Source organism: Cyprinus carpio, chromosome B19 (assembly GCF_018340385.1).
Source record: "Cyprinus carpio isolate SPL01 chromosome B19, ASM1834038v1, whole genome shotgun sequence".
NCBI classification, from domain to species: domain Eukaryota; kingdom Metazoa; phylum Chordata; class Actinopteri; order Cypriniformes; family Cyprinidae; genus Cyprinus; species Cyprinus carpio.
Genome location: NC_056615.1, coordinates 3,352,210 through 3,373,558, shown reverse-complemented (window position 1 = coordinate 3,373,558; position 21,349 = coordinate 3,352,210). Strand labels below are relative to the sequence as shown.

Here is a 21,349-nt window from a genome sequence, read left to right as displayed (position 1 = left end):
ATACACATCATGTCTCCTAAAACCATGCAATGGTCAGAAACTGCATTTTTCAGTTTTTTATGCTTCCTGAGCTGCACTTATAATGTTAACAGAATTTTTACACCAAAACTGTGATCCTTTCGAGATAAAAGGCTATTCAATTTCAACCCTATGATTTAAACACTCTGCTGTGTCTCCTTTAAGACTTCACTGTCAACGGCCACTGCTATAATTGTTCAACAACTTTGCATATGATATAAGAGTCACATGTGAAACTCTTTTGAAAACTTTTAATATCACAGCTGCCCTGGTTAACTAATTGTAAAAAGTGTTGATTGTTAGCATTAGAGCTACAGCTAGCATTGTACAGTAGGTGCAGTCTGTTGAGCACACAAATGCAATGATCTGCCAATGCAGTTTGACTTCTACACTCTGATGCTTTCACCATAACTAGCACAGTGAAGACATGAAGTAAACCTGGACTTTTGCTGAACTGAATGCATGCAGGCAGGTATTGTTTGTAATCAACCTATTATGGCATGCGAGAAGGTGGGGTCTAAAGATAGTCAAAGCAATGCAAATATGTGCAAATATAGTCTATGAGAACTGTACACTCTCAGAAAAAAAGTTACAAAAGCTGTCACCCTTTCAAATAGTACATATTTGTACCTTATTTGCCCCCAAAAGGTGCATTTCAGTACTATTGTACCTTTTTTTCTGAGACAGTAGAGAGCAAAAACCCAGATATCTTAAGAAAATTAAGAAATCTCATGCGGGGCAATTCTGGAAAATAGGCTTGATTCACTACCACAAAAACAACAGTTAACAAAAGAACATCTGACTGTAAATGAGTCCTTATATTACCATTAACACGCTTACATTTGGTGGGTCCATAATCTTTCTGTAAATGTCTGTTTGCAAAGCCTGCAAAAACTATGATCCTGTTTTATTATTTCTCCTGCATGTGGGCGGGCCAAAAAAATCAAAGATGTAGAATTGAAATCTGCTGATGTTTTCATGTCTATTATGTCATAAAAACCCAGAGGTAGTTCTTCTGGCAGCTTAGTTTCAATAAAAGCTGTTTTGGACTAACAAGATTCCATAAAATCATAGTTTAATTCAAGACCCATATAAGTTGTTATTCAGTGACAATCTTCCCTTCCGATTCAAGTATCTTTAAAAGTAGCGCATGATGAAATATCTTACATGTTGGACAACATGGTCAGAAATTAACTTTTCCACTAAGGGGCAATATTTGCATTTGTGGATATTTAGGGTATTAAAAAAAAAAAAAGAAAAGAAAAAGAAAAAAACTTATTAAACATATCTGTATTGTCTTAAAGTGCCCCTATTATGGGTTATGAAAGGTCATATTTTGGTTTTGGGAGTCCCCAACAAAAGGTTGACATGCATGCAAGGTCAAAAAACACTTTCATTGTCTTATAATATGCATTTATTTTTACCTTACTTGCTCAACAACTCCCAAACGATTTACTCAATGATTAATTTTCTTAAATTTTCTGCGGTGATTGGTCCGATTTCATCATACCTGTAACGCCTGATAAAGCTGCGTTTGTGAGCACAGTGCTGCTTTGTGTACAGCGTTTCCGGGGAAACTGCTATTTTTACGTTTCAAAAGCGGCACCTAGTGGCAAATAATGAATATGCAGTTTCATCCAGAATAATGCGAAAATACCAACAAGTGGGCGGGCAATATGCTTATATTTCATGTTGACGTCAACATGAAATGGCTGGGATTCGTTTTAAAAATGACTCATTTCAATGATTCAGAGTCGACTCTTTTGTTTAAGAGACAATAACTTTATACACGGTGCACTTTCAGATTTAAAACTTTGCAGGATGTTTTCATTTACTTCGATCTGCGTTACACACTGCATGAAAGGTAATTTTCAAAAATCTATAATAGGGGCACTTTAAATGTTTGGGAAAACCGCACATAATAATCTGGCTACACAGACAAAACAAGCTTAAGAACCATTTATGAATTAGTTTATTGCTGTTTACACTTTAGAAAATCAAGACTCTTTGTACTGCATCTGCACATTGTTGTTTATGATCCGAGTATTTGACAAGAGAGCACAATTCAGTCAGAGAAGGTGAACGCTGAACAAAACTGGTGTTTTCAGCAGTGACCAATCTAAATGCCTCTGACTGGTCATAGCATTCATGAGCTCAACAAAAAACGTGTGATTGGTTATGATGCTCAATTCTGCAAAAAAAAAAAAAAAAAAAAAACACTGATGAGATCTGATGAGAAGCAATCTGATGCAATATGAGCAGATCTAAACGTGATGCCAAAATCATCACTTTTCATTCATTTTCACATTACAGAAATAATATAGTTTCACAAGTTCTTGTGCCCATATAAACTTAGCATTAGTGGTAAACAGATTTGACTTGATGTCTGCAATAGAGGGCTCAGAGAGACTATTCTACTCAAGGTCCGATAGCCCCCATATAGACAGAAAGATAAATAAATAAATATGCATAAAAGGTGGAGATGGGGAGGAGGAGGGATGCCGAAAGTACTAACCACGGAAGTGGTAAGAGGCTCTATTCAAACTCAGATATTAATGTTCCCCTCCTGAAATTACGTTAATAACTTCACTAGTTTAATTGTGCAGGGGCGATTTTTGCACCCTTATTTTGAATTTGGGGACATTTTTGTTCCTTTTGGTTGCATTTTGCCCCAAGCTCCCGTTAATTTCCAACCCTGTTGGCCAATACCAAAAGCTATTGTGTGGAAAGAGCAAAACTGATCATTGTGCCTAACACGCAAGTTTGAAAAGACAAATGTGTGCATAAATCATGAAAACGTATTCATTTTTGGCTGAACTTTTCCTTCAACACTTAGCATCCATGGATGTTCTTGAAGCGTCCACTGGCTGAGCCTTCTTGGGACTTCGAGAATTCTTTCTATTGTTTCTTTGAGAGATACTCTTCCAGGTGGTCATGGGAACACTGGGAACCTCCCTCTTTTTTGATACGAGCTCTGCTTGAACCACTCCTTCATCGGAGGAAGCATCGCTCTTCGAGCTCATCTCCACCACAGGCTCTGTGAACACTATCAGCTGATTTCTGGGATGAGGAACTTCACCTGCAGGACTCCCATCGGCCCCTTTCTCCTTCGTCAGCACGGTGACGGTCATCTGGGCCACGCTGTGGTTCAGAGATGCGCTTCGGAGCAGCATATTGGAGCGTGGCTGCACCATCTGGATGCCGCCGATGGGAATGGTGAGGCTGAGGCTGGGAATCATCACCTGGGGCTGCGAGTGCAGGGGCAGGTGACTTAACACACGCTGGCCTTCCCTGGGCTGCGTGTTCCTGGAGAGACACCCCTGTGCCGGAGGCCAAGACTGTGTCATGCCGGTCCTTCTCTGAGGACTGTGTGTCTTCTCTTGGGAGGAGCCAGAAAGACATTTTTAGTGAAATCACCATGTAGAGTGAGCACTAATGCAGTCATCTTTATTTTAGGCGAAACTGTGCGGTAAGTCTTGTTTTGTGGCTATAGCTAAAGATAGTCCTGGTTCATCCCAAATGTGTATTTCAGACAGTAGATGGTAAACAGACGTGTGTGTATTTAAGTTCAGCCGTCTGTTGAACTGAGTTAGTATCTTAGGTTTTGGCTTCAATTGTTTGTAGAGACTGGCGGCCTGGCTTCTATTGCTAATAAAGGTGTGACACTAAAATAACACAAAGTGTGCTTTTGGAATCAGGATATTTGTTTTGGATGTTTATCTTGGATATATTTGTCTGTCTTGTTTTCAGACTAATTACATTTTGTGTGCTAATAAAAACTATCATTCTATCCTTCAAACATATTTAGCTATCAAGACTAGAAAAGCACAGTTTACTCACTATTGAAATATGGGTGAATGTTTGGTAAAAGAGGTGGTAAGGGGTTACATGGTTCGGTCTGAGAAACTATATATATATATATATATATATATATATATATATATATATATATATATATATATTATATATATATATATATATATATATATATATATATATATATATATATATATATATATATATGCTGATTTTATCTGTTCTGTTCATCCCCATAATTCTGTGGTGAGTTTTTTTTCATTATTTGATCTTTCTGGCATCAAAACATCTTGGATCATATGGTTCAAAACACTGTTGTTACTAAAACTATAACATTATTTTATAAAATCATTTTAGTTAATTGACATAAAGCTGAATGAAATAAAATATAAATGTCAGATGAAAACACTTAAATTTACAAAAGACAAAAAAAAACAACAACATTTGTTTAGGAATATTGCCTTAGCGGCTAAATTAAATAAATAGTTAATGGTAAATTACTGAGATTACTACACTAAAATAAAAATAAATTAAATAAGTTACTTTGTTTTGATATATATATATATATATATATATATATATATATATATATATATATATATATATATATAAATATATATGTATATAAACAAAAACAAACACAAACACACACACACACAATTACCAAAACGTACTTTGCAAATATAAAAATACAAATTCTAAATAAATAATAATTAATAAATATTATAATAAATAATACGGGTTATATATAAATAACACTAATTGACAAGAAAATAATACTTTGAACCATCTAAAAATACTCTAATTTGCTCCAGCTATGTATTAGTTTTAATCATATTTATGGTTTGGTTTAGATTTTATTTTATTTTTTTAAATAATTTTTTACTTTTAATTTTGATTTTTTTTTTTTCCAAAGAATTTTGAATTAATGCAAAGTAAAAAGATAATTTATTATTCAAACAATATATCAATACTCTTTCTTTAGACATAAGCCAAAATGTTACTTAATTAGTCAATATAATATAGTTTTAAGAATAATTTTATACTAATTATAACTATAAATAAGACAATTTTGAAATATTATGATGTCTTTTTTAAAATATGAATTACATTTTCTGCTGTTTATTAAAATAATAACAATAATAATAATAATCCAACCGACAAGCTTTATTGCAGTCAGTAATTCTAGCCGGTATGTGTTTTGCACATCAACGCTCTGTTGTCAAGCAAAAATACTATTTAAACAAAACTGTTTGTTTTAGTTTTTTTTTTTTTTTTCTATGGGGAGCATTATTTGCTTTTAGACAAACTGAACAAAACAGGTTTAAACTGGAAACCACAATTTCAGATTAGACTAATATAAAAATGCACTTTAAATAACTGACATCATTCATAAGTGTTGGTCTTTTAGCAGTATTTGATTATAGTTACTTGGCACAGAAACCATAAATAAGCCAATCAGTAAGACAAAGCTACATTAAGACACTCACCAGTTTGGTCTTGAGGTGTAGTCTGCTGGACGGGGCTTTTGTTGAATCTCTGGGTTTATCGGCAGGGTACTGAATAGTCACACTGGCCCCGACGGTCAGTGCAAGGGGACAACTGGGAGACACAGGTTGTATGGGGGACAGGGCTCTAATGGGGGACACACGTCTCTCTGGGAAAGACGAGGCTGGGTGGTTTGAAGCAGACAAAGAGGATAGACAGGATGCCAGAGAGAGACTGAGTCTCGGCGAGGGACAGCGTCCAGGAGACTGCGGTAAAGCAGGGGACATTTGCAGGCCAGGAGACAGGCTGCGGACTGGGGAGGAGCACTTCCCTGCTGCGGGTTCGAGGAGTGGAAGGGTTACGACAGACTTGGTGGTCTTAGGAGAGGAGGCTTCTCCGTAGTGGCTCGGTTTGCGGGGGCTCATGCTGACAGGTGCTTTGGGATGCTGCTCCCAGCCTGGGTTTGACAGGCCTGAGACGCCACAGGAGCCAGGAGGGTCTCTGGACAGAGACGGGGTCTTCGACGACGAGGACGAGCACGAAACTTGCTCATCACCTTCATCATTATCTTCAGGCTCATCCACATCTGTCTCCTCTGCATCTGAGAACTGATGCTCCTCCACCAGCTCCGTCTCGAGGAGATGCTTATCGCTGTCACCTACAGCACAGGACAGTGTCTCTATCAGCACTCATTTGACACAGTTAATTCATCAAAAAAAAAATATCAATAAATATTATTAAACCACATGCCACAATAATCTATTGTATTCACAAATACTAGTATATATTATTATTTGTAATTAATCAAATTGATTATTCTGTGTATTTTATAATTTGATAATTTTTTAATCTAAGTGACTGTCAATAGTTTAATGCTTTCAATTAGCAGTACTATAAAAAGAAGTTAATTTTGAGAAACTGACATTATATAAATGATACATGTGTGCTACCAATCAAAATTTTGGGTCAGTAAGTTTTGTTTTCATAATTAAATTAAAATTCATAATATTTAGCAACGATGCAAGTCAATTTATCAAAAGTGACAGTAAACATTTATATTTTTATTAATATTTGAATCAAATATTAAGCAGCACAACTGGTTTCAACATTGATAATAATAACAACAAATCTATTATACAAATAATAAATCTTAAGCATATATTAGCATCAAATCAGCATATTCGATTTTTTTCTGAAAGATCACGACATTTGAAAATATATTCAAATAGAAAACAAAAAAAAAATATTTCAGAATATTACTGTTTTTACTGTATTTTTGATCAGAGCTTAACTATATTACATAATATAAATTACAGCGTTTTATATATATTGTTAATATACATTTTATATTAAATAAATTAAAATTTGAAGCCTTTTCCCCATTCAAAGTTCCTCAAGGTGTTTTTGTTTTCTCTCACCTCCCTCATCTGTCTCAAGCTCACACTGGACCGGTCCTGGAGCAGTTCCCTCTGGACATCTCTTCCCATGAGCCTTTGACTTCATATGTTTAGTAAGATTCCCTGAGGAAAGCCGTTTCATCATGGGAACACAAAAGAAAATATGAAATGTATTTATATCATGTGCATCCCTGTGAGGGTACAGGTGTAGACTTAACCATGTGCATACTGTATAAACAACGTCTGATGTCATAGAACTAGTGATATTATAACATCTTTATAAACCTCATAAAAACAATTTTAACCATATCTGCTAAAAATGTTCTTTTTTAGTTGTACACTAATGTATACAGTAGATGCGCTTATATTGGCTTTTTATCTAATTCATACATGTCTGTTAGTAATATTAATGAAATGTAATATGGGCAGACATGGACTAAATGCCTCAGCTGTGCAGCATACACTACCTTTGGTTTTGAAGGCGATGTTGCAGTGCTGGCAGACGTAGGGCCGAGCGTCCGTGTGCAGTCGTATGTGTTTGCGCAGCATGCTGGGTTTCTTACAGCGAATTCCACACTCTTCACATACATATCGGCCCCTCCCACGGCCCCGGACATACACGTACTCCTCACTCGACCTGAAGCTGGAGAACACAACATAACAGCTGAAAGAACGTCACCATCACTGACAGATGAACTACTTGAGCATAAGACTATCGATAACCCAGAAATCTCTTTTTTTGTGGAACAGAATAGAAATATAAAATAAAAAAATAGGTATTGCAGGATTTTGAGAGTGCAGTTTATACCATAACAGGGTCAAACTCTAAAAATTGTCTTTAAAAAAATCACAATTAGAGCTAGGTAACAGAAGGAAACTTGTTGGGCAATCCTAAAAATTCTGTACACATGGGCTAAAAAACAAAACACAAGTTTTGAATTACAGACTTGTTTGGAAAAACGGAGTCAAATTTATTCAATAAGGCTCAGAGGTCAAAGGTCATTGCCTTGCATATCTTGTGTGATCAATGTATTACACCTGGTGACAAACACAGGATATTTGAATTAAATTAGACTTAAGATGTATTGCAGAGTGGAGAAAGAAAAAAAAATCCACCAATTGATGCACAATTTTTTGTTCCCTCAACAATGGCTTCAGAAGTCTTGGAATATAATGCACAAGCAGTATGGGCCACTTTTGCTATTTTTGGTTCTTATTATAAATAATAGTACTCTGGGAGCCTTCTAAAAAAGAATATAAGCATACTTTTAAAAAGAGTTCTTACTTATTATGGAAATAAAACAATATACTTAAGTGCATAATGTAAGGTTTTCAGAAACTTAATTGCCTGTTAATTGTTATTCGATTAAACCACATTAGAGTTCAAATTTAGATGAATTTTAGAGTGTGTTTGACCCACTTAAGTAGGACCTAAGCACATCTTTATATGTACAGTTTTTATAGTTAAAGTGTACTGTTGATTGTACTGATAAGCATTTATGATAGACTAAAATATAATGTAATTTCTTGTGAAACTTGTATGTCATGTATTTGAATGTATTTGTAAATACAGATGTGTAATGATGAAGTTGCACTTTAGTGCACTATAAACTACAATTTATTAACTTAAACTAAAAACTATACTCAGGTATGTTAATCAACACAAAATAAGTGTACGTCTGTAAAGCCTGACAAAAGATTATTAAAACATTTATTTAAAATGTACTTCAAAATAAAGTTTTTAATTTGACATTAGTGTAAAGGATGCTTTTAAAAATGTATTTAAGTGTGTTAAGAAACATAGCCATGAAAGTGCAATTAAGTGCCTTTTGATTTATGTCACCTGCAAGGTTTATGTTTTTTTGTTTGTTTTGTTTTTTGTTCTTTTTACTGCACTTTTGTAAGATCTGAAGTACACTACAAGGGCACATTAACCCTTTAACTGTCACCCCCATTTTTTAAAATAGGCATTAAAGTGCTCTATCCAAACTTAAATTGTTGTAATTTATGAACACTTTGGAATATAGACCTAAGGTTGGTCTCTTTTTAAAGAAGAAAATTAGCAATTTTGGCAAAAGTGGAATAAAAAAAAAAATTAAAGTATAAAAAAGTTATAGAAGTTTACGTGTACTGTAAATAAAATGCGCTATATTAATTTTATTTTATTTTATTTATTATAAATATTTTACATAACAGGTTTTACTCTAAAATTGGTATAAAATTAAAGTCTTGTGTCTAAATAAGCTATGTTCCAAATTTGAAGTTGATATGAAAAACATTAAGGTTCCTCTGAGATTTTATTTAGGGCGTCATACCACAAACAGCCACTGGGAGCCATCAAAACTACTTTGAATTTTGTCCAATGAATTTGTCTCTAGATTTCTCTGTCACTTTTACTTCTATCTCAAAATAACCACCAAATATGGAATCCTGAGACTCAGACCTTTCCAGTGATATGTTTGTTGCCAAGATTATAAAAAGTTTTGATTCTAAAAGACCGTGATGCATTTTGTAATATGACACTTGACTCCGCCCACTAAGGGGGAGGAGACCGCCGTAAGATTTTAAAGTACCACTTCCATGGTAACGCAATGTCCGATTTCAAAATGGATTTCACAGGATGAATCTTGGGCTTCTAAGCTTTCAAATGATATATAATTCATGATAATTACTAAAAGATTTTATAGAGAAAAAGGACAACAAAAAAAGAGCGCCAAGCGTCCCACAGGTGAGACGGTGACAGTTAAGGGGTTAAATACAATTAAGCACACTTATTTTCGTAGCTCATGTATTTCAAGAGATTACATGTGGATTTGTTGATTAAATAATAATAGATGCTGAATTTTGGAACTACATACAGTATTAGTATACCACTCTTACTATTTGTAGCATCTCTTTCTATGGCAGAAATAGTAAGAATAGTATGCTAGCATGCAATTTTGAAATCAGCAACCTTAACTGGCTGAAATGCGTCCAACCAAAAGGTGAAACATATTAGACTAGCAATATTTATTCAATGTTACACAAACAGAATATAACAGAAAACAGCACATGTAGGTTGACATTGAAGCTGTAAGTTCTCAACATCACCTCTAGGTTAATTAAAATAGCAGCGGAGCATAGCCTCTGGGCTGGAATACATGCATAAAGAGGCCTATACATTGATCTCACAGGTCTGTGTGGGAGATCTGATCTCCAATCTATGGCACCTGCATGCTACACTTTTAAAGGTGCTCTTAAACAGCTTGATATGCTTGGCACAGTCCCTCTTTCAGACACCAGGCATGCATATATATCCATACACACCCCCTCCGCCTAGTCTGGCAGGGTATCCACCCTGTTTGTGTCCAGAAAGTCCCAAAACGGGGCCTCCACTTGACCTCAAACAGAGGGCCATTTATAATGTCAAGAACTAGGGCCCCCCTCCCTTCCGACCCCCTTCACCACCACCCCGGCTCAAACCTGGGGTTCTTGCAATGCCGCTCTGTGCCCAGAGTCCATGCGTCTGTGCCAATCCAAACAGCTGAGTGGGGAGGGGGACCCTGGTACCAACCAGATGCTCATAGCCAATGATATGAGCACAAATCAAGAACTGTGGGCCAGCTTTCTTAAAAATAAGTCATAACAGAGTTCAATTCTGGGGGCTTAGTGTTTTAATTTTAGACTGTGCAGCTATTTAATATGTGGTTTCCCAAAGTAAGAGACTACTGTTCTTCACAGTAAAAATTTCATTAATGTGATCCAAAAACAAATATCATACCAAACATACACTAATGTACAAAAGTTTGGGATAAGTTAGATTTGTAATGCTTTTTTAAAGTCTCTTTAAAGTAAAAACAATAATATTGTAATGGTTTTCAATTTTCATATATTTTATTTCTTTTTCAGAAATAATTCTAATATGCTGATTTATTGTCAGTGTTGGAAACAGTTGTGCTGCTTAATATTTTATTTATTTGTTTGTTTGTTTATTTGGAATCTGTGATACTTTTTCCAGGATTTTTTGATGAATAAAAAGTAAAAAAGATCAGCATTTATACACTATCATTCAAAAGTTTTTTTTTTTCTTTTGAAATTAATACTTTTATTCAGCGAGGATATGTTAAATTGCTAAAAAGTGGAACCTACAAAAGATTTTCTGATATTCTGGTGTCTAGAATATTGCTTGCATGTGTCCCTCCTTTAATGAAAGTCTGTAAGATTTTTTGCCCAATTTATCATCTGCCAGGTCTAAGAATAATCATGATTTGATTTTAAATCTAGATTTTTAAGTGTCAATCATGTCTGTAGCAGGGTGTGGGGTAAGTTATGCACTTAAGTGCAATACTTAATGCCTAAAGAAAGAGCTTCAATCTTGATGTTTTAAATAGAGATTAATTGTGCAGAAACCACATAATTAACCTCCACCTGAAACGCTTACTAAATCCGTTTTCTAGACTTTCACGCAAAATCACTCAGCTCATTCATCAACTTAAACCTCAGAGCTTCCATTTTAAGATTCACAAACCACCTTAACCACCTTAAGCCTTTTCATTCTGAAGCGACAGAAATGTGTCCTAAACTGTTTTAACGCTCCCCAGAGATCATACTTGCATGGTGGAAGAGCACAGCCAAATTATGAGTAAATGTCATGGCTGCTGTGAAGAGTATGTTGTGTGTTACAAGTGCCATCATTCCTCAGAAACACCACAGATGGTTGTTTCTAGGAAGATGTGTGCCTGTAAACTGATCTCAGTCACGACAGACTACATAACCTTGAAAACTTACATTCCCTTCTTGTATTAGTGTGTATGACTTCTTTTGTAGTTCATATAAGGCTTGAAGCTAGACTGATTAAAAGTTCTAATGCATAGCTCAGATTATTTTATTATATAGACTTCCCTCTTTCATTAAAAATAACTACTTACTCTAATGAACATCCCTTAGATCTTGTAAAGCACAGAGCGTGCTTCGGTTTTTATATGCTAAGGTACAGTATTTGAACTGAGCGTACCATAAATTTCATCATTAGCAAAGTATGCATAAACTCTATGCATGCAGTCAGAATTTTTCATGTACCTTGTTTTTTTATGAACTAATTTATGTATTTTTGCAATAATTGATTTGTCCACAAGGTGGCAACACCATTGTTTCACAGTCGAAAAAGAAACGGAAGAGAAGTGACAACAACAATTGACAACCACGTTGCCAAGCACTTGGTTACAAGATACTGGTTTAAACCAGTGCAAAGACATTTTATCAGTCATAACTTATAAAATAGCACAGATACTAGATTAAATGTGCTGATCATATGGAGTATACTCTGAAAAACTAAAGTTTACATTATTTTTTACACATATGCTTTGGTATGCGTACAGTATGCAGATGACAATGTGCATTATGTCACATAAGCACGCACAATCTGAATTTTCTAATTACATGTATACTGTACATGTAGGCTGAACATGTGCATTGATTTTTTTGCAAAAATTAGATTGTCCACAAGGTGGCAACACTGGCCCGGGCTGTTATTTCACAGTCCGAAAAAAAAAATAGTAGAGATGGAGCTAACACTAACAACAAAATACTGGAGATGCCAATAAGATGCACACGATGATAAGCACTTTTGTGAAAGGGGTTAACAGATTGCTGCAACTCTAATAAAAAATAAATAAATACAAAGGAATTTTACTGGTCATAACTGGACAAACATGAAAATTTCTAGAATGCATGTCACGCCCCAAAGTAAACTTCAGGTTTTACATGTGCACGCTCGCAGTGAACTTACTTTTTTTTTATGTTATTTTTTTGCGCTAATTGGTTTGTCCACAAGATTCCAACACTGAATAAAAACTGAAAACTTTATCTCACAATTATGACTTTTTTCTCACAATTGCGAGTTTCTCACAATTTGAACCTTTTTTTCTCGGGATCGAATGATAAAAAACTTGCAATTTTCAAGAAAAAAGTCATAATTGAAAGATATAAACTCACAATTGCGAAAAAAAAAAGTTTTGTAAGTTTATAGAATATATTACACATTTCCGACTTTATTATTCAAAATTGCAAGTTCATTTGTAACTCGCAATTGCGCTTTTAGATCTTGCAGGTCTGAGAAAAAAATGTCAAATTGCGAGATTTTGCGAGTCAGAATTGTGGGACAAAAAAACATTATTACCCTTTTTATTTTTTTATTCAGTGTTCGAAGTAGAAAAAGAAATGGATAAAACAGAATAACAACAAATTACAGGAGACAACAACAGATGCCCATGCTGATGAGCATTTGTATTAGAGAGTTATGAGATACCTGCAACTTTATTTTAAATGAGTACAGGAGATGAATGCACACATTTGGCAAATGTGAAACGTGTGCAAGTGCACGTGTTGAGCGTCTGTGTTTGCATAAGGTATTAAATTCAGTATACTGAAGGCTATATGTTCAGCTGTGTGCAAACGCTAAGTACTTGCATCAAAACCAAAGTATGCTTTGGGCTTTAGACTGGTGGTTCCCAACTGGGTAAAGATCCAAAAATGGTCTGTTTTGATTGAATCTTGAAATGCTAAATGCCATGCATCCAATTAAAAAGCTTCCAAATGTTATCACCCAGATTACATTAAATATGGGTTTAATTGCAACAAGTGTTAAAATCGTTCAATCCGTGGCCAAGTTTTAATTATTTAAAACAGAAGAATAATATCATAACCTGTTCATTGTGCTGTCAAAGAAATTTTGAATGTTCAAAGTCATAAATATAATATAATATAACCATCGTAATATAACCATGGCTTTATGCTAACCATAATGGTTTTGTGAAGTGAATTACTGGCTGCCGAAAACATTTTACTTTTGTATTACAAACAATTTTGGTACTGTGTTTTGTTGCCACTAAGAATCTTGGTATTGAAGCAAACCAAGTTAAAAAAACTACTGTCGTAAATCTCTTAGATATTGGTTTTCCATTCATATAAAACACCTCAAAATGTGAGTCTACTACATCTTGGCCATCTCCATATGCCTTCAGCTCAATGACCAAAATCATTGATGCAGTATGGTGTAAATGGGACTCTGTGGGGTTCCACAGGAAGTGACCGCCAGGCTAGGTAGTTTCCTGGCTCGGGCTGTGTAACAGACGGTCCGTGTTGGCTCTGACAACCAACCGATCTCCTGCAGCGGGGCAAGAACAACACTGCTCAAAATACTGACAAACTGGTGACAGAAAGCCACCATACATACAGTAGCCTATGAGCAGGGTGCACCGTGCAGAAACTACCACAGAAGTGAAAGACTCTTGCTTTCAAATGGATGTGAAGAAGAAGGAAAAACCACAGCTGCTGCATCTATGTCAGTATTAAAAGCCAGATTTGAATAATAATAATAAAAAAAACATGCTGCTTGCAAAGTAGCAAAATAATTTTATAAAGTTACATTTGCAAGATATAAACTCACAATTGCAAGAAATAAAGTCAGAACGGCAAGATATAATTCTGAGTTTTTTCTCACAATTCTGACGTCTTTTCTTATAACTGAGAGATATAGTCTATTAAGTTATTAAGTCCAGTTCTGAGGGAAAAAAATACAAATTTGACTATAACTCACAATTTGCAAGTAAAAAAGTCAGAATTGCTAGATGTAAAATCACATTTACCTTTTTTTATTTTTTTATTTAGTGGCGGAAACTTGCTTCCATATATATCGGACTTGGCCTTGCTGTTTTCATGATGAATTGAAAATTATTATGCAAATATTTCAATGATATTATCATTTTGTTTTATTTAGTATGGCTAAATAAGCCTAACTTTAGTATTACATTTTACCAGTATAATGTTTACAAAAATAGACAGCACATACATAGCATGCATGAGAATTAAGTAGCTACAAAAAGTTGAATGGACGTTTAAGCTGAATTGCTTGCAGAAAATTGTGAAGAAAAGCAACAAAAAATGTATTAATATACAGTGCTGACTTGCATTCACCATAGCTAAGATAAACTGCAATCATCTACAACATCATACTTTTACACATTGCATCTGTACAAGTGTTATGTATCAGTATGACTTACCCTCCCTCACAAATCTGAACCCGTGAGCTGTATTTGGAGGTAAATAGTTGATCCTCCTTCTTCTCCGATGTTTTCTTTTCTGCCTCTGTCAACTCAGCTTGCTGGGTTTCTTTCGGTTCTGTGGGCTGGGTGGCATGTACCTACACTCGAGAGAGACACGGGCAAGTTCACCAACCCTATTCCAGGTGCCCAGGGAGACAGAGATGGGGGAAGTCTCATTCAACATTTTCCAGATAGCATTAGGTCTGACTTACTTTTACGTTGTCAAGAGTAAGTTTAAAAAAAAAAATATTAATAACATAAAAAAGACTGGAATGTGGACTGTAAATCTAATTGTGATATTTTTAAGTATTTTTTTTTTTTTTTTTACTTTTTATGTTACTAAAACACTCATATACATTTTAAAATACTTAGCTAAACAAACATAAGCCCCCAAGTTAATAAAAATCAATGTCAGCTACCATATTAGTCATTCTCCCTCAAATTTTTAATGGTCGAGCTATTTTGAGAAAATGGTAACTGGTTAAACAACTAATGACCAGCTTGGAGCAGATTGGAAACAGCAACCATGTTCCAAAACACAAGTGTAAGAATTTTCATGCATTGACTATAAATTCAAGAGTTGTTACATTTACCTCAGTCACGTTAGGCTTTTGGGAGTCAGGTGTTTCTTGTTTCCTGTCCAGCGAGGGTGACATGTCCGCCGTGGTGTAGATGAGTCCTGAATGTCTCTGCTTGCAGTGCAACAGGGATAGCATGTCCTTGCTTGTCAGGCCAGGAGGGTATGGGTTGCGGGTACTTGTACACCATGAGGAATAGACTGAGTTTTGTTGTTCACTCTGTATGGATGGATTGGGCTTTATGTAGTTTAGATAGCACCAGCTAAAATTAAGGTTAGTGTTAAGATTCGGAAATGATGGTTCTTTGTGTTCTATAGGGAAGATGACACTTTGCTCACCAAGTCTGTCTTCCTTCTTGCATTCGATCAAAACTTTATCATTTCTACTTTCATTTTCCTGATTGTCCTCCTCCTCTTTCACTCGTTTTTGTTGTTGCTCACTTTCTGGGATGAGCTCCTCACTGTTCGTGGGGGACAGCACACGTTTGGTTGCACCAGCACTTGCTGATTTGGATCCATCAGATATTGGCTGTTGGTCCATGATTTCAAACTTCGACGCCACTGCAACTGAACTGACTCCAGAGCAGCAAGGTTCCTGAGGCCTTGCGGTAAATGTTTGTGAAACTGTAGTGTAAATTGAGCCTGCATAATGAGGAAGGTGTGAATTGAGACGGACTGGAATTCTCTGGGCTGGTAAAGGTCTCAGTGGTTCTGGATTTGAAGTAACATCAAAATCAAGATTCTGATGGTGATAATGAGTGAGGTATGGTTGGTTGACCCTTGTATCAGAATTCACCAGTTCATTCTCCAGTGGAATTTCAAGCTTTAGTCCCGTCGACATTGAAGAATAATGAGCTCTGGCAGCACCTGATGGACAAAGAAGACTTCCCACTGTTGTAAGCTGATCAGTGTGAATCATTGGGGTCAACTGCAATGCATTCTGCTGGGTATTCTCTGATAAAACATACTGTGATTGCATGGCCTGCTTCTCACCAAATGAATGTAAAGTATTGCTTAAGGTCACAAGATGGGTGGTGGTTGGACTGTAGGAGGTGCCTGGGCTATAGCTAGGTGATGTGTTAGTCCTTCGAGTGGGATAACTGGTGTTGATGGCTTTAGAAGATTGGTCTTCCTCCTCAGGTTCCCTCACTGCACTATGCCTCATTAGAAGGCATTTCCGCCTTTCTCTCCATCCTGCAGGGGTTCGATCTGGAGACAAACTACTGTAGTCAAACGACTTACTGCGAGTTTCCGTAATAAGGTTAGCATGTTGAGGAACATGGGGCGCCTGCTCAGATGCAGAGCGCCTCATTTCCCGGTGAGAATTTGTGGGAATTGTCAAAGTATGAGTGGCTCTTGATCTCCTAGTTGGTGTCGTGTCTGCATCACCTTTGCAAGCCTCTTCAAATGAAGTTGATCGACTGGACGTATGAGACACACAACTGTCTTGACTTGGACTATGAGGCAGGGACATTGATTCAAAGCTTGAGTCCCCTGATGACTGGGCAGCTTCTGCGAGACGAAGACGTTTCTTTTTAGGTGGTAACTTCTCAATTGGAAGTTGGGCCAAAGTTGTACTTCTTTGGGGCCATTGGAACTCACTGACTTTTTCAACGTCCTTTATTTTGGGGACAGTTGGAGGGGGTGATGCTGCCATGATGTTGGTGTTTGAATCTTCAGTCACCAGGATTTCTGGCACTTGGACATTGTGTTGACGTACAAGTTTACGGAAGGATGGTTTACTTGCCTGCTGCTTTGATTGTGAGTAAGGAGAACAGTGAGAGACATCATGAGAGTGAGAGACCTCATCTGGTCCAGGGGTTTTTAAAGTACTATCATGTTTTTCAAATGAACTAGTATGCTGTATGACAGATATTCCTTTCAAAGCACCTTCTGTACCATGTTCGTGAGTGGTCCCTTTAACAGGCTGTTCACAAGATGGTTTATAACCTTTCAGTGGTATATAAGAAACAGAAGGTAAAGAAGGATCTTCAAGTTCAACACTCTCTTCTTTCCTTCTTTTTCTAAATGCAAAAGCACCAGGACGAGTTGTGTGTGTTCTTGTGGGTTCTTCCACTTGATAGACTTGACTTTCAGTTTGTTGAGAAATATGAACCATGCAGCAGTGCTGTTTGTGTGTTTGATATCTCTCCCAGTCGGTAAAAACTATACTACATGCATCACATTCAAATGACTCTTGTTTTAGGCTGGGATCAGGCACTGTAGAAACTGAGGGATGCAATGGTGAGCTGGAATAGGATTGTTCCTCCATGGTCATTTCAGCACCTATGGGCAATTCAATGGCAGGCTGCCGTCTTAGCATACCGTGACGCCGATTCTGAACTGGCTGCTGGTCATCAAAGGATTGGCTAAGGCGAAGGCTACGAGAAGTTTCAGACACATCACTAACACCTGCATCTGAGGGCATAGAGTGACTTCTTAGAAGAGGAGCAGTGGTGGTCGGGTCAGCTTGCTGGATACTAAGAGAATGGTGCTGAAATTTCTCACAAGGAACACCAAGAGTAATGGAACCACTGCTCTTTGCACTCAGATCTATTTCTTTTGGACTATGAAGAAAGGACTCTTTAGAAGAGGTTGGCTTGACTTCTGTGCTGCTTCTCCTAGAGAGTGAAAACCTTCTGGGTTTGACACTGTCAATCTTACTGGTGTCTACCACAGCCTCATTGATGGTAATGAGTTTAGTTATGTGGTCAATAACTTGCTTTTTAGGCACAGTGAATGGAATTCTTTTCCCTTCTTGCCCAGCAGGATTGCCATGTTGTTCATGAGCATTCCTTTGTAAATGACCAAGGCGACCAAACTTTCCAAGTATGACCTCTGCATAGCTTTTGGCACTTGTGTTTGGTGGACTATCTTGAGAGACTTCTGTGCTCTCAGATCGAGAGAAATAGCCAGACTCTGTGCTACCTTTGCTACTTAGACCAAACGATGAGGACGCTTCATCAGATGATCCTATAGGTGTTCGTCTTCCTCTGCTAAGTCTCATTGCAAGTCTCTTTTTAACTGCATGGGAGTCTTCTATACCTTGTAACTGTCCCTCAGAGCCCTTGTCTGTGACATTTGACTTTTCAATGGACATTCTTTGCTTTTCTAAAAAGGAAGATGGTTGGCTTTCTTCATCTGATTCTGTAAGTGGCTCCTCTGAAAAACTTATACCTGGTCCCTCCGTTTCTGCAGTCAGACCAGCTTTCACCCTATGAGTGTGGGACTTTCTGTGTTTGTAAAGGTTACTTTTAGTCTTGAACGAGAACCCACATGGTGCACAGGGGTAAGGTCTCTCTCCAGTGTGGGATCGAATATGTTTCTGAAGCACACTGGGCTTAGCACAAGCCCGACCACAGTATGAGCACACATACTTTCCGGGCTTTTGAGGTTTACGCTCACGTTTTTGTCTAGGTGTACCTTCCAGGGCCTCATCCGTGGAACAGGACGGTATAGCTGATACTGCTGAGGATGCAGCTCCAGATGGCATTTCACTAGGCTGCCTCATGTTAGTGTCAAGACATTCAGATCTTCTCTGTGACGTTCCATCTTCAACAGTCTCTGTCTCCTGAGCAGTTTTCCTCTGCAATCTGAGACGTTTTCTCTCAATATTAAGATGCTGTTGTTTTTGCTGTTGTGCATGCTGCTGCTCGGTGACAACCTTGTTCTGTTCATGATACTGTGGGACTAAATGTGGCTGGGGGCTGTCCACCGGAGTCTCATTCTGCTTTTCTAAACCTCCAGATTGCTCCCCTGTGGTCAACGGGCTATGCAAGGCCTCCATAAAATAAGATGAAAGCTTGAGGTACTGTTTATTCCAGACTGTATGAACGATCAGTTCACTTATGTCCATTCAGAGCATCGCATAATATTTTGTACCATATAGCATATGCATGGATTGTACAGTTTTGGAGCATTCTGTAAACATTATTGCTTAATGTGAGAAGAGCTTCTTCAAAGGAATAATATGAAACGCTACAATTTTTACAATTATACAATTTCTTTTTTCATTTTTTTTCAGTTAGGGGAAATTCTGCCTCTCCTGTTTCTTGTTCTTTCTTGTCCTTGGAAATCCATGGCAATTATGTTTTTCCATGAATGCTCTCAAGTTGCCTTATTCTGCAGATGCTTTGTGATGATCCACTTCAGAGATTTGAATTCTGTGAAATATCAGAAGACAACATTGTTACAATTGCTAATAAAATACAATGCACAACACACTCTATATTCATGTGTGTAGCAATGCTCAAAACCTCCTGGCCACATAGCGCATTCACACAAACACATATGCGAGCAGTAGAAAGATGTCAACTGTCAGTCAAAAAGATCCAGCAATGCAGGGTATTGTTCCAGGTTGTTTTTTTGTTTGTTTTGTTTTTTCATATCGAACTTGGTACTAAGGTACCGACACTTTTGACATTGAATCACAATGGATTGTTTATAACCTTCTTCCATTTCGGTTTTAACAGTAGATCACTTTGACTGTTAAAAGTAAACTGGTTAAAAAAATAAATCATCTCACTGGGCTTAAAAGAACATTACAAGGTATAAGAGCTTCTATAGGTTTATGTGTATATAAAAGAGAAAAGGGGTCTAAGTAAAGAGTGAAGACGTCAGGCTTCTTTGGTATTCTTAAAAAAAAACACTATTTAAGATAGCATGGAAGCTTGTGAAAATAAACTCTGACACTGTTTTCGCTGGAACACAATAAGGAATTAGACATCCCACTCACTGACCAGCTGGTATTGGCACCCACGCTTTGCTTTAGGGGGCGGTTAGGTGTGGAACCACAGGAGATCCTGCTGGTACATATCAAAATCACTGCCAACTATACATTCCAGCACAATTCTTGTGTGAATCTAACTCCAAGTGTTTACAGACTTCCAATTACAGTGAAAACAGAACATACTGATGAGTGTATTATTAAAGAATGCTGTAGTGTGTGTACATATAATTATACAGAGTGTAGAGAATCTGACAGGTGACATTCAGTTAACCAAAAGAAATGATCCATGGAAAATTAACCGATACCATTGAAGCTATAAACAAATCTTTTTGTTTTAATGAAAAGGTTTGAAAAGCTCAACCCAAAAAGGTTGAAACAATAAGACATGAACCTCGGTTTTAACCAAAATAAGATAGAGCTGCCTGGGTTGTATTCACATATCATTCTTTGGCTCACGGTTTGTTGGGTTTGATGAGGATATATAGGTCGGACGGATAGTGTAGGAGGCCTAAAACATGGTGGTTGTCTGGACTTGGATGTGAGTCAAGCAAGCATTCATCTCTCTAGAACCACCTGTTCTGTCCTCCCACTCAAAAACACTGGCGACCTTGAATCACAAACTGCAGTGGCACATCATAATGACTCATTTTAGTTCGAACAGAGTTCTATAACCAGTCCACAATTCTGTATTCAAACTACACACACTGCTTCTACAGAGAGGCCCGATCTGTCTTCTCTGTACTGTTTTTCCAAACATGTTCTTGATTAGGAGTCAGGATTAGAATTTAACTCGAAAAACTCAAGGTCTTTTGAGGTAAACTCATAAAATCTCTGCAGGTAATCAACTCAAGCCATGATGATATCCTAGATTACAGAGAGAAATGTAAAATTTAAAGGGATCGTGCCGGCAACAGGGAAGAACCATAGGCACTGATTTGTACCCACTTGATGAGAACATGAAAACAGCCAATATGTGTCAAACAGAATCATCAAGCTGCACTGTGAATTATCACTGGGCACCTGTGAGCATTTGAAAATATTTTATAACGATGTCAGTGATGAGTCTTCCCAAACCACAGTGTAACCCTGCCAGGCTCAGATGGTTAGAATATGCGAATAAAGCTTTGTCCACTCTGTCAAAACCACAAACATGTGAAACATAAGCTTTACACTGTACTTAACCAAATCTAAAATATGTCGTTTAATACGTTTAAGAAAGCTCGCCAATTTTCCCTCTCGCTCA

At 37.0% G+C, this 21,349-nt stretch overlaps 1 protein-coding gene across 4 annotated transcripts in view; it reads right to left on the bottom strand.

Moving 5' to 3' along the window:
• Nucleotides 1-704: 704 nt before the first annotated feature.
• The window catches only part of LOC109085203 (transcription factor HIVEP3-like), a 38,396-nt gene continuing 17,751 nt past the window's right edge, over nucleotides 705-21,349 (bottom strand). For 3 of the 4 annotated variants that reach the window (XM_042744708.1, XM_042744706.1, XM_042744705.1), the window contains 6 exons: nucleotides 15,394-19,540; nucleotides 14,759-14,898; nucleotides 7,187-7,362; nucleotides 6,741-6,842; nucleotides 5,325-5,980; nucleotides 705-3,398 (listed from right to left, as the gene is read on the bottom strand). In XM_042744708.1, coding sequence (XP_042600642.1) covers nucleotides 2,844-3,398; nucleotides 5,325-5,980; nucleotides 6,741-6,842; nucleotides 7,187-7,362; nucleotides 14,759-14,898; nucleotides 15,394-19,233 — 5,469 coding nt within the window. In that variant the 5' untranslated portion in view covers nucleotides 19,234-19,540 and the 3' untranslated portion in view covers nucleotides 705-2,843. The remainder of the gene's footprint in view (nucleotides 3,399-5,324; nucleotides 5,981-6,740; nucleotides 6,843-7,186; nucleotides 7,363-14,758; nucleotides 14,899-15,393; nucleotides 19,541-21,349) is intronic. The other variant, XM_042744709.1, reaches the window with a different exon arrangement.